The sequence below is a fragment of the Equus przewalskii genome, chromosome 16 (assembly GCF_037783145.1).
Source record: "Equus przewalskii isolate Varuska chromosome 16, EquPr2, whole genome shotgun sequence".
Lineage (NCBI taxonomy): Eukaryota > Metazoa > Chordata > Mammalia > Perissodactyla > Equidae > Equus > Equus przewalskii.
Genome location: NC_091846.1, coordinates 17,995,050 through 18,008,736, shown reverse-complemented (window position 1 = coordinate 18,008,736; position 13,687 = coordinate 17,995,050). Strand labels below are relative to the sequence as shown.

The window sequence follows — 13,687 nt, the reverse complement described above, 5'->3', positions numbered from 1 at the left end:
GGAGGCAGTGGAAGGAGGTAAGGGAGCTCTGGCCCCTGCCCCCAATGGCAATGACCTAGGGTGTGGGACTCTGTGCAGCAGGTGGCACGTGATTCTGAGAGGAGAACGGGGAAAGGGCAGCCCTCCATGGGAACACCTTCGCTCTTGAAGCTGACTCCCAGCCTGTGGGAACACTCAACACCAAGGAGGCTAAGCAATCGCAGGGGCATCTTCACCAAGCCGAGCAGCCCAGTAGAGCAGACAGTAAGGGCAGAGTGGGAGTGCCCCTGGGATCATGCCCACAAAAGAAAGCACCCCTCAAGCCCCCTCCCACCTGATGCTCCAGCTCAGCCAATCGCCTAGAGCAGGGGACTCCCACTAGAGTAACTGTGCACCTACATGTGTAAAGCAGCGATGGCCAGCAGGCAAACACAGACAGGCCCTGATCAGCACAGCTTCCAAAGGACAGGCACAGCTGCCAGGGATTGTGGCAGGCTCAGAATACACAGCTCATGTCCCTCCTAGTGGCAACAGGTAGAATCTGTGACCAGATACTACCACTATGCAATGGCACAAGTTAATCCCATCAAATAACATGAAAAGGTATATTAACACTCCAGACCAGAAGGAAAATGATAAGTACGCAGAAATCAATCCGGAAGTCACAGAAGTTTACAATCTAAATGACACAGAATGAAAAATAGTTGTCATAAAGAAACTCAACAAGTTACAAGAAAACTGATGATGATGGTTCAATGAAATCAGGAATAAATTAACGAACAGAGGGAATGCATCACAAAAGAAGTTGAAACTATTAAAAGAACCCAATCAGAAATGTTGCAGTTGGAAATCACAATGGATGAGATAAAGAAAAATCTGGAATCTATAAGTAAGAGAGCTGATATCACAGAGAACAAAATTAGTAATTTAGAGGAGAGAAATATAGAAATGCTTCAGATGGAGGAGGAGAGAGAACTAAGATTAGAAAGAAATGAAGAAATTCTCTGAGAAATAGCTGACTCAATTAATAAATGCAACGTAAGGATTATAGGTATTCCAGAGGGAGAAAGGAGTGGAGAGATTGTTTAAAGAAATAATAGCTAAGAACGTCCCAAACCTGGAGAAAGTGCTGGAATTACACGTAAATGAAGCCAATAAAACACCTAATTACATCAATGTAAAAAGACCTTCTCCAAGGCATATATTAGTAAAACTGGCAAAAGACAACGACAAAGAAATAAGACTAAGGGCAGCAAGGCAGAAGAAAATAACTTACAAAGGAGCCCTATCAGACTTTCAGTGGATTTCTCATCAGAAACCTTACAATCTAGGAGAGTAGAATGACAGACTTAAAATTCTGAAAGACAAAAACTTTCAGCCAAGAATACTCTATGCAGTGAAAATATCCTTCAGATATCGAGGAGAAATAAAAACTTTCCCAGGTAAACAAAAGCTGAGGTAGTTCATTGCCAGAAGACACCCCCTACAAGAAATGATCAGGAAGGGCCTCATTGAACAAGGAGATGAAAAGACAGACAAAATCAAAAAATCACAGCTCTCTATCAGAACAGGTTAGCAAACACTTATATTATAACATTAAAGATAAAGGGAGGGAAAAACATCAAAAATAACTATAATCACTTCATTTTAATCACAAATACAACACAAAACAGAATAATCTGGGGCCAGCCTAGTGGCACAGCAGTTAAGTTCACACGTTCCGCTTTGGTGGCTTGGGGTTCACCAGTTCAGATGCTGGGTGCAGACCTACGCACCACTTGGCAAGCCATGCTGTAGCAGGCGTCCCATATATAAAGTAGAGGAAGATGGGCACAGATGTTAGCTCAGAGCCAGTCTTCCTCAGCAAAAAGAGGAGGATTGGCAGCAGATGTTACCTCAGGGCTAATCTTCCTCAAAAAAAAAAAACAAAAACAGAATAAGTTGTGACAACAATAACTTACAGAAGAGGCACAGGATGGAACCTGCTTAGACTAAGGAAATAAGAGGCTACCAGAAAATGGATTATCTCATCTATGAGATCTTTTATACATACCTTATGGTAACTACTAAAAAAAATCAGAACAGAGACACAAATGATAAATAAAGAGAAAACTGAGAAAACCATCATAGAGAACCACCAAACTGAATTGGCAGTCTGAAATACATGGAACGAGAAACAAGAGAAATACAGAACAACTGGAAAATAAGTGATAAAACGACAATATTAAGTCCTTGTATATCAATAACCACTCTAAACATAAATGGATTGAATCCGCCAATCAAAAGACACAGAGTGGCTGGATGGATTAAGAAACAAGACCCAACAACATGCTGCCTCCAGGAAACACATCTCTCCTCTAAAGACAAACACAGGCTCAGAGTGAAGGCATACAAGATGATACTCCAAGCAAATGGCAAACAAGAGTGAAAGCAGACAATTATCTTTTGCCATACACAAAAGTCAACTCAAAATGGATTAAAGACTTGAAGTTAAGATGTGAAACCATAAAACTCCTAGAAGAGAATATAGGCAGTACACTCTTTGACATCGGTCTTAGAAACATCTTTTTGAATACCATGTCTACTCAGGCAAGGGAAACAAAAGAAAAACAAACATGTGGGACTACATCAGACTAAAGAGCTTCTGCAAAGCAAAGGAAACCAGGACAAAATGAAAAGACAACTCACCAACTGGGAGAAAGTATTTACAAATCGTATACCCAAGTGGTTAATCTCCAAAATATATAAAGAACTCACACAACTCAACAACAAAAAAACAAACAACTTGATCAAAAAAATGGGGGGGGGGCCAGCCCAGTGGTGTAGTGGTTAAGTTTGCACACTCCACTTCGGTGGCCCAGGGTTCGCTGGTTAAGATCCAGGGCATGGACCTACACCACACATCAAACCATGCTGTAGCAGCATCCCACATACAAAACGGAGGAAGACCGGCACAGATGTTAGCTTGGCAACAATCTTCCTCAAGCAAAAACAGGAAGACTGGCAACAGCTGTTAGCTCAGGGCCAATCTTCCCCACCAAAAAACAAAGAAAAGAAAAATGGGCAGAGGATCTGAACAGACATTTTTCCAAAGAAGAGATACAGATGGCCAACAGACACATGAAAAGAAGTTCAACATCACTAATGACAAGGGAAATGCAAATCAAACTCCAATGAGGTATCACATTACTCTTGTTAGAATGGCTATAATTACCAAGACAAAAAACAAATGTTGGAGAGGATGCGGAGAAAAGGGAATACTCATACACTACTGGCGGGAATGCAAACTGGTACAGCCACTATGAAAATAGTAAGGATATTTCTCAAAAAATTAGAATAGAAATACCATATGACTCAGCTATCCCACTACTGGGTATTTATCTAAAGAACATGAAATCAACAATACGAAGAGCCTTATGCACCCCTATGTTCACTGCAGCATTATCCACAATAGCCAAGATGGCAGCAATCCAAGTGCCCAACAATTGACAAACAGATAAAGAAGATGTGGTATATATATACAATGGAATACTAGTCAGTCATTAAAAAAGACAAAATCAGGGTCAGCCCAGTGGCCCAGCAGTTAAGTTCACATGTTCTGCTTCGGTGGCCTGGGGTTTGCCAGTTTGGATCCTGGGTGCGGACCTACACACCATTTGTCAAGCCATGCTGTGGCAGGTGTCCCACATATAAAGTAGAGGAAGATGGGCAAGGATGTTACTTCAGGGCCAGTCTTCCTCAGCAAAAAGAGGAGGATTGGCGGCAGCAGTTAGCTCAGGGCTAATCTTCCTCAAAAAAAAAGAAAAAATCGGCCCATTTGCAACAACACTGATGGACCTTGAGGGTATTATGCTAAGTGAAATAAGCCAGACAAAGAGAAACACTGTATCATTTCACTCACACATGAAAGATAAACAAACAGGTGGACAAATGGAAAACATTAGTGGTTACCAAAGGGGAAGGGGGTTGGGCATAAGAAGTAAAGGGGCACGTATACATGGTAACTAACAAATAAAGTATAAGTGAAATTTCACAATGTTATAAACTATATGACCTCAATAAAATAAATTTAAAAAATAAGCATACTATTTATATTCAAACTTCCCACAGGGCATGATTTATTAGATATCCATACACTTTGTAGACCTAACAATTTTTGAAAGCTTACTTTGTACCAGGAACTATGCTAAAATCCAGCCATTATATGGTACCTGTAGGCGACTTGTCATATCTTGACAACAGTTGCTCATTGCTTGAACATCTTCATTTATGCTTTCAAGTTCCTGAAAAGGAGAAAGAAACATCAAACATTATATATATCAAATAAATTTCTCTTCTGTTAGCCAAAACCTTATTTTCATCCCATGATTTTTTTTTTGCCAAAGCATGACAAAAGATCCCATATTTAAGACTGGAAATGATTAAAAAGAATAACATCTAGTGTTAGAAAAGACGTAAAGAAACTAATATATTCTTTTTAGAGGGTGTAATAGGAAATGGCAAATTGATTAATAATATTAATACTTCTTTATTCAAAAATTCTAATACTAAGAATTTATTCTAAAATATTTAAACAGATGAGTTTGCAACAGTATATACACAAGGATGAATAACACAGAGCTGCCTAAAACAAACGGAAAATGTGAAACATTTCCAACCACACAATGGAAATCTGTGCATACATTAAGGATGATGTGTGTGCCTATATGCATGTGTGGGTGTGTACACATATGTTTATTCACATGGAAAGATGTCTATTGTAAGGTAAAAAAAAGTGTTATAAAACAATACATATAACATCCCCATTTTTTAGAAAAATACATATATATGTGCTAGGATCATAAGTAATTGTTCTTTCTATTTCTGATCTTACCAAACTTTTATATAATGATTTGCAGCTTTTAATTAATAAAAACAAGGAAATTTGAAAACTCAATAAACTAACAATAGTGCCTCTTCCTATCTTGCTGAAAGTCACCACATGTTAGATCATGTCAAAAATCCAATAATTTTCTCAGTAACACTCTCTCCCTATGTATTTTCACCTCCAGTCCCTTCCACATAAGTATGAATTTAACTGGTCATTAAGTCCTATCATTTATACCCCTAATATATACATCTTCTCCATTTCTTTTTTACTACCCAAACAGCTACTACTTTAGTTCAGGTCAATTGCTCTCTCTTCCATGGAGTGATAAAATAAGGTCTTCTAGAGGTCTCCCAGGCTCTACACTCTTTACAAAACCATTCTCTAGACTTCACTGAACCAATCTCTTATACGAAAATACAGTATCACAAAATCACTTTTAGCTTCCAATGGCACTATTATCTTCTTTTTCCCAATTCACTTCGTGTCACACAACAGAAAGATATGCGAGGAAGGAAAGTTTCCGTGGTACACAGGGTCTTACTGTAATCCCGTTCAACACAATGCCCAGACCTTCAGAGAAACATGACAGCTTTATGAAGGGATGGCCCATCACAGGGCAAGAGATAAGAAAGCAGTTAAGCAGAGCTATAACAAAATGTGAGTATGAACCAGAGCTGGAAATCACAGATAAGAATATGAGCATAAATCTTAGTTCTAAAATAAAGATTTTTTCCCTTCTGTTTATAAAGTACTTTGAATTATAAAAATCATAGCACCAGATATTTTCAAATGTTACTCTCTATATTTTACTATAAATATGATGTAAATCAAATTATTAAACTAAGTCCTAAACTGCTTTGAGGTGAACAGTAAAAGCACCATGATTTCAATATATCAATTAATATCCACAATAGCAGATACATAAAACTAACTAATATCATCATTCCCTTAAATTTCACAGTATAATCTAGTAAGAAGAGCACTATGACATTATCAGCCAGCCTGGTCAAGAATAACTACTCCTAATACTTACTTTACTATCATAATACAGTAAATGGATTTGATTTGTAAAATAACAGAAATTACACCCCTTAATATATGACTTAAATGCAGAGATTTATTAAATTGTAATTCAAGGGCCTTTAATTTAAAGTCTTCATTTGAACTTAGGGTAACTGTCTTCTTTTTTTCCCCAATTAAATAAAATTCTAGACTGTGAAATATAACTGGAGTATAATAAAACTTTTTAAAAACTTTTTATTATGGAAAATTTTCAGAAGCTGAGATAACAGGAACGCCTATGTACAGATCACCTGGCTTCAACAATTATAAACTCGTGACCACTCTTGTTCCATCTCTCTCACTGCCTGCTTTCTACCTTTCTCCCCATCCACTTTTTGAAAGAAGGGAGCTCCCTTCCCCCATCTGACAAACTGAATTATTCTGAATTTCAGATATTATATCATTTCACTCATAAACATATCAGTATCCACCTCTAAGAGAACTCCAAAAAAACCCCATAATGCCATTATATGCATCTAAACATTTAACAACCATCTCTTAATACCAAATATTTAGTCAGTGTTCAAATGTCCCCAATTGTCTCATTTTTTTAATAACTTGTTCAAATCAGGAATCAAATATGATTCACAAATAGTAATTGGTTGATATTTCTCTTCTTTTTTTAATCTATAGATTCTTACTCCTATTTCTTTTTCTTTTTCTAATAATTTACTTGTTAAAGAAACCAGTTCATTTGCCAGTACAGTTCTCAATATTCCAGATTTTGCTGACTGCATCTTCACAGTGTTAACATACTCCTCTGTCCCCAGGACTTCCTATAAACTGGCAGTTGGATCTAAAAGCTTGATTATACTCTGATTCAAATTTCTCGCAAGAATTCTTCATAGGTGGTGTTGTATACCTAATTAAAAGTCACATATATGGTTGTTCCTCTTTTTGTGAGCTTAGCAGCTAGTGAAGGCCAATGGCTAGATCAGTGGTTTTCAATCAGGCAATATTGCCCCCTAAGGGGGTATTTGGCAATGTCTGGAGACATTTTTGGTTGGAACAACTAGGGAAAAAGTGGGGCTATTGGCATCTAGTGGGAAGAGGCTAGGGGTGCTGCTAAACATTCCACACTGCAGAAGACAGTCCCATCAATTATCTGGCCCAAAATGTCAACACTGCCAAGGTTGAAAAACCTTGAGCTAGATCCATAAATTCAAGAGTGGCTGCAGAATCTTCTATCATTTCTTCTTCCTTTATGAGATGGAATATTCCTCTAAGGAAAAGTCTCCCCTCAACAACTGTATGTAGTTGGTACAACACACAGGATAAATGCTTGACTCTTTCCTTTTATTTAGCAGTTCTCAAAGTAACAAGTTGGTTCCCTTATATCCACCAAAGATAACTAATGAAGGTTCTGTTGGTTTTTAGTATCATTATGTCTTCATGACTTAAACATTTTTGATGTGTTTCAGTCCACTGAGTTATTCTTATTGATGCTCAAACCGTCCTATCTTTGGCCAGTAGAAGCCTCTTGAAGTTAGCTCCAGTCTTTGTGATACTTTCCCAACAATCTTAGCTAGCTTGCTTGCTTTCTGGTCCTGATAAGATTGTTCCTTTCAGTGGGAAACGGTGGTGTTTGGAGATCACAATCTGGATGTGCTCATTGCTACTAACTTTCCTGTTTTTATGAATACTACTAAACTTTTCTTTCAATCTTTAAGATTATTAGCCTTCAGTCAATGAAATCCTACTAAACTGGGTTAAAAATAATCTGTTTTTATTAAGGACTCATTGAAACCACGTATAACTCAATACAACTCACACAGAAATATTAACATAGTTAACAATATATTACACAATAAATAAAATATAGCATAAAAAATAAAATTCATTTTTACCCTATGGTGAGTAGACTGCTCACTCAAGTATGATGAATCATTATTTGCGTATTGAAGTATTGATCTTAACTAATCTGAAAATTTCATAATTTAGCATGCAGCAAAGTAACTCAATCTTAATTTCCAGTGGAGAAGTGGTTATCCAACAGAGGTTTATTCAATGAGGGAATATGTCTACTGGAAAAACATTCAGAGAAATGTTTTTTTGTTTTGTTTAAAAAAGCTAAAATTCCTAAGAGAATATCCTAGAACAAATGTTATAACTTTCTAAGAAGCCACATCATTGGAGGTCACAGACACAGAAATCACACTAATCTACAAAAGACCTAGATGCTTCTGGAGAAGTAGTTACATTTTCTATTTGAACATGGTACATGAACAGCAAATATGTCAACCTAATCCATAAAAACACTTCGCACAGAGCCAGGTAGATAGTAAATTCTCAACAAATACCAAATGAAGAGAGTTTACATACTTCCTTCACTTCCTTGAAAATGCTTACAAATTCTTCATTGATGGCTAAACTTCTGCGTTCAATATCTCCACGTAAATTTCTTCGAGTCCGCAAACTATTTTCAACAAAAAAGCTTGAAAGTGCCTTGAGAGCTTCCAACATCTCCTACAGAAGTGATAATAGAAGAAAATTATTGGACCAACTTTCAAATGTTTTCCTACTCTCAAGTCAAAACTTAAACCATTTTCAAATAATTTGTTTCCATTAAACAATTCAAAAAATACTGGATGACCTTCACATTACTGAACAGTAACCTTATTTCTGGAACACAATAAGGACATACTTACTCGCGTATTGTGGCATATATACAAGGTTATTCACTGTGGAATTTTTTGGAATTGCAAAGATTGGAAATAACCTTAATGTTCATCTAAAGAAGACTGGTTAAAGGAATTATGATACATCTATTTTCAAAAGGTAGAAATTCTTTATGTACTTACACAAATCTTTATGTACTTACATACATGCAATATGTGAATCCATAAACTATCTTTGGAAGAATATATATAAGAAATAAGTACCACTGGTAGCCTCTGGGCCAGGAACTGAGTAACTGGGAGCAGAACTTAAAGGAACTTAGAGAGGAAGGCCTCTCTGAGATGACTTTTGAACAGAGGCCAGAGTGGTAGGAAAGAGGCACCCATGGGGGCAAAGCCTTCCACAGGCAGATGAAGCCATGAGTACCAAGCCCCTACAACAGCAGGCCAGTGTCACTAACACTGTGGGAAACTACTAAAGGTTTTAAGCAAAGGAGTAATGTAATATGCTTTATATGTTTAAAAGTTTATTGCAACTTTGTGAGGAGAATGGATGGTGGAAGGGACAAGAAAGGAAGCAGGTAGGAAGAAAGTAAAAGGAGCCAAGCAAGATTTGACAGTGGCTTAGACCAAGACCATAGCATTGCAGATGAAATGAAAAAAAGACATTTCAAAAAAATTTTTTTCAAGTTAGAGTCTCTAGGATTTGTTAATGGATTGGATGTGGGATGTGAAAAACACGACAGGACAAAAATTACTGCTACACTTCTTGCCTACATGGGTAAATGGGCTTTTCTTTAGTAACAGTAGGGGCAGGATCAGCTTGGAGAAAAATCAAAAGTTCTGGCCATGTTAAATTTTCATAATGTCCATCAGGTATCCATTTCGAGGTGTCCTATAGACAAGTGATGGTATAAATCTGGAGCTCAGGAGAGATGTCAGGCAGGGTTATAAATGTGAGAATCATCACGCTTTTTGCTATTTAAAACCATGAAAGCAAGAGGTTCTCCTACAGAGAATATGGATAGAGGAGACGGGGCAGAGGACCAAGCCCAGGATATCCAATAGTACCCTAACTCCTGCAAATATAAGTTCTTACATCTGAACTAACCAGTATTCTAACAGGCTTACCTGTCCATGTTTTGGTTACAATGTTATTCTGAAATATTGGATGTATTGATAAAAATAGTAAAGCTATTAAAACTCAATTTAATACTTAGAGCAAAAATACCTGTACAACTACAAATAATTATTATACCAAAAAGAAAAAAACCCACAAAATAAAGCTGTTTCTTTCGACTGCAGCCTTGAAATGTCCTAGTGCCTGGCTCAAAAAAAGTAGTCAGGAAATGGTGAATGAACAAAAATCACATAGACTTAGGTGCAAATAACTCCACCAGTTACTGGTTATATGACTTAACCTAGTTACATGCTCTCCATACCTCATTTTTCTCATGAGTAAAAAGGACATGATGTTAATTTATGAAAGCATCCAGTAGCTGCCTTAAAGAGATAATAAATGTCAATAATAGATACTTTAAACACTTAATAAACTGTATGATAAAATTAACACTTAATAAGAAACAGTAAGTGCCGGGCTCAGTACTTTCCCCGGATTCTCTCACTGAACCTTCACAACAATCCTGAGAAAGTTACTAGCAGTACTCCCAATTTAGAAATGATGAAACACAAGCTGACAGAAGTTAAGCGACTTACTTAAACCATAATGCAGCAATGTGGTGGTTTTATCTAATAAGTGGTGGCCCCAGAGCTTGTCTTTCTTAATCACTTTATTATGTTATTTTTTACAGACTGGAGTCAAATTCTCATTGACAGCTTATTTTCAGTTACCTACAAATTTATCTGTAAAGCTCTCACTTCTACATACTTTTTCTTTATGCTACACTGGCATGACCGATTTACCCAGCGACTCGGTGATGGAGAAGAGAGAACCGGCTACGACGGGCGCTGGAAAGTGCAATCTAAGTTTCAGGAGGTACTTGGGAGAGCATGTGGACAGTTTACCTTCTAAAGCCCACAAATCATACGCAGTGCTTAGCAAACAACAGAAACTAGTAGATACTATTCCATCTGAGCCAAAAGCAGGCAGTATTCTTTTGCGCTGCCAATTATTTTAGCCGCTGGCACTTGTCAAAGGAAATGCTCAACTATGCCTCGCCCTGTTCTCCTGTCCTCCTAACCCCCGATTCGCGTTGCCTTATCTGGTAATTTGCTCCTTTCCATCTGTTTCTTGCTCCTTGCATCTGCCCCGTGCTCACCTCTCCTCTCCTCTCTGCCTGCTCAGACCCTTGAATGCCTCCGGGATGGGGCGATGCCACCATCTGCCTCCGGGATCCAGAGTTTTTGAGGAACCTTTTGAAACAGGGGTAACACCCAGAAAACCTCCTCGCTTTCCCAAGGGCCCCTCGGCCTCCCCTTCTCACCCGCCCCGCGCCGGCAGAGCAGTGGATCCCGCGAGCCTGGGGTGCCCTGCGCGGCGGGGACGAGGGATACGGTGGTGGGTCCGGCACAGACCGCCCTGGGCCGTGCTCGGCCCCGCCAGCCCCGATTACCTTGTCGTTGTCCAGCCGCGTCTCCAGGATCTTATGCAGCTTCCGCGACAGCGGGTTGCTGCTCTGCGCCGAGGTGCCACCTGCCCCATTGCTGAGGCCGTTGGCAGCCCCGGATGGGGGCACTGCGACTACTTCCCCGCTGCCCTCGGCCATGGCGCCGCCAGCCCCGCCCCCGGCTCCTCTGCGGCCACCTCAGCCCCAAGCTGGGACCCACGCCGGCAGCGCGCGTAGTGCGCATGTGCGCAGCGTGCCGCGCATGCGCCCTCGGAAGGCTCTGCCGGGACAGCCGTCCAGCCAGGCTCGCAGAAGCGCGAGGTGGGGGAGGAGTGAGGGGAGGAGTGAGGGGAGGAGGGGCAGGACCGCAGGGCCGGAGGAGACGACTGGTACGCGAATTCGCCAAGCGGTCCGAAATTGGAATCGGATTTCTAGTTTGGCGATTCAGATTTATGGGATTAAAAGGATTTCGGAATCCTGAATCTGTGAATGTTTGAGCTAAGCATAAAATACACCAAGACCTGTGCCTGGCATGTACGTTCAATAAAAGTTAATTCTAATTAAATTCACTTTAAGGGAATTGGGGGTTTTTTGTAAAGTATTCATTGAACGCCTATTATGCGCCAGGTACTGTGGTAGGCACTGGGGGACCTGTATTACCTGCCTCAGACAAAAGAGTTAATAAATGTTATCAGATTGTGGTGAGTGCTCATAAGGAAATGAAGTAGAGAGAGAGAGTGACGGAGGGAGGGACCTACTTTACCCAGGAAGGTCTGGGAAGGAGTTGACATCTAAACTGAGACTTGAAGGAGAATCTGAAACATGGGGTGAAATCATTGCCAGGTAGGAGAAAGACAAGAAGGAACGTGGCTGTTCCACAGAGTGGCCAAAGCCAGTGTCGCTGTAGAGCAAGGAAACGGAAGGAGTAACAAGATGAGAAGTAAAGTTCAGGAGGGTCTAGTGACAAACATCGTTATTTTTTTCTTTCTTTTCTCACTTTTTAAAATTTGGATCAGGATAAAATCTCTGAACCTCTTGTGAATTATTTTTCTGAAACATTAACCATTTAGCTTTTGTCCTTAATTTGCCTCATTTTGCGTGTATATATATATATGAAGAAAGTTCTGACAAAATCACTCATCTCTGTTCTAGTAAGTAAAGAAGAGAGGGGTCAACTAGCAAAAAGAAAAAGAAAAGGCCGAAAAAACACAATATCGAGGTAGGATTTCGACAAGAAATACACAGACCCTAGACAAAGCAGACTTTGAAGTATTACTGGGGAAACATCAAACTTAAGTAAATGAAAAGATATATTGTACTTCTTAACAGGAAGACTTAAGATTGTAAAGATACCGTTTATGTTTAATATATACATTCAAATTCAACGTGACCAAACTTAAAATATCAAGGTGTGCATAAGTGTGTACACCTAAATAAATTTCAACTGTGTGAAACAATAATGTAATGTCTTATGGAGCTTAAAAATATATACAATTAAAATAAATGGCAATGATAGGACACAAAGTGAGGAGGGTCACAAAAGATCACATAGTGTACAATTTCATTTATGTGAAATCTCCAGAATAGGTAAATCTATAGTGATAGAAAGTAGATTAGTGGTTCTTGGAGGAGGGGGTTTTGGAAGGAGAGAATTGGGAGTGGTAGCTCATGGGTACAAGTTTGTTTTGGGGATGATGAAAATGTTCTAAACCTAGATTGTGGTGATGGTTGTACCACTCTGTGAATGTACTAAAAACTTCTGAACTGTACACCTTAAATAGGTGAATGGTATGATATTTGAATTATATCTCAAAGCTGTTTCTAAAAAAGAATGAGGGGGGAGGTAAATACGCAAAGTTTTTAAGTGATAAAAATACTAATTTATATTAGATTTTTTAAAACTTTGTTGATATATAATTTACAGGTCATACACTCTCCACAGGGCTGTTTGAACGTCCTCATGACATGGCACTCACACTGCTAGGAATTTGCTATGGATGTAATGCAAATATGCCAAAGTATATGGACAAAGATATTCCTAACATCGCAGTTTGTAATACTAAAGAAACAGGAAGAAAGGAAGGAGGGAGGGAGGGCAGGAAAGAAGAAGGGCAGGAGGAAGGAAAGAACGGAGAAAGGGAGCAAAGGAGGAAGGAAGAGGCCCATTTGGAGAGGAACTGAGTCTCCTGCCAACAATCGGCACCCACTTGCCAGCCCTCTGAGTGAGCCAGCAGCCTGGATGTGGATCCTCCAGCACCGGTTAAGCTTTCAGATGCCGGCAGTCCTGCTAACATCTGATTGCAACCTCATGAGAAACCCTGAGACTGAACTGCCTAGCCAAGCCACTCTTGAATTTCTGACCTGCAGAAACTATGATGATTGTTCTTTTAAGATACTAAGTTTGGGGGTAATTTATGTAGCATTAGATAATTCGTATGCTTATGGCTGAGAACAGTGGTTCTTGACCTGGGACAATTGTCTCTATCAGGGACATTTAGCAATTTCTGGAGACATTTCTGATGTCCCAACTGAGGAGGGAGGGAGGAAGGAAGGAAGGAAGGAAGGAAGGAAGGAAGAGGGAGGGAGAGGAA

General features: G+C 39.3%; 1 protein-coding gene across 1 annotated transcript in view; it reads right to left on the bottom strand.

The window, feature by feature from the left end:
* COG6 (component of oligomeric golgi complex 6) overlaps window positions 1–11,378 on the bottom strand; it is an 80,135-nt gene extending 68,757 nt beyond the window's left edge. Inside the window, exons 1-3 of the mRNA XM_070578096.1 lie at window positions 11,103–11,378; window positions 8,234–8,377; window positions 4,191–4,262 (exon numbers count right to left, since the gene is read on the bottom strand). Of these exons, the coding sequence (XP_070434197.1) occupies window positions 4,191–4,262; window positions 8,234–8,377; window positions 11,103–11,255 (369 nt within the window). The 5' untranslated portion in view covers window positions 11,256–11,378. The remainder of the gene's footprint in view (window positions 1–4,190; window positions 4,263–8,233; window positions 8,378–11,102) is intronic.
* Window positions 11,379–13,687: the final 2,309 nt, after the last annotated feature.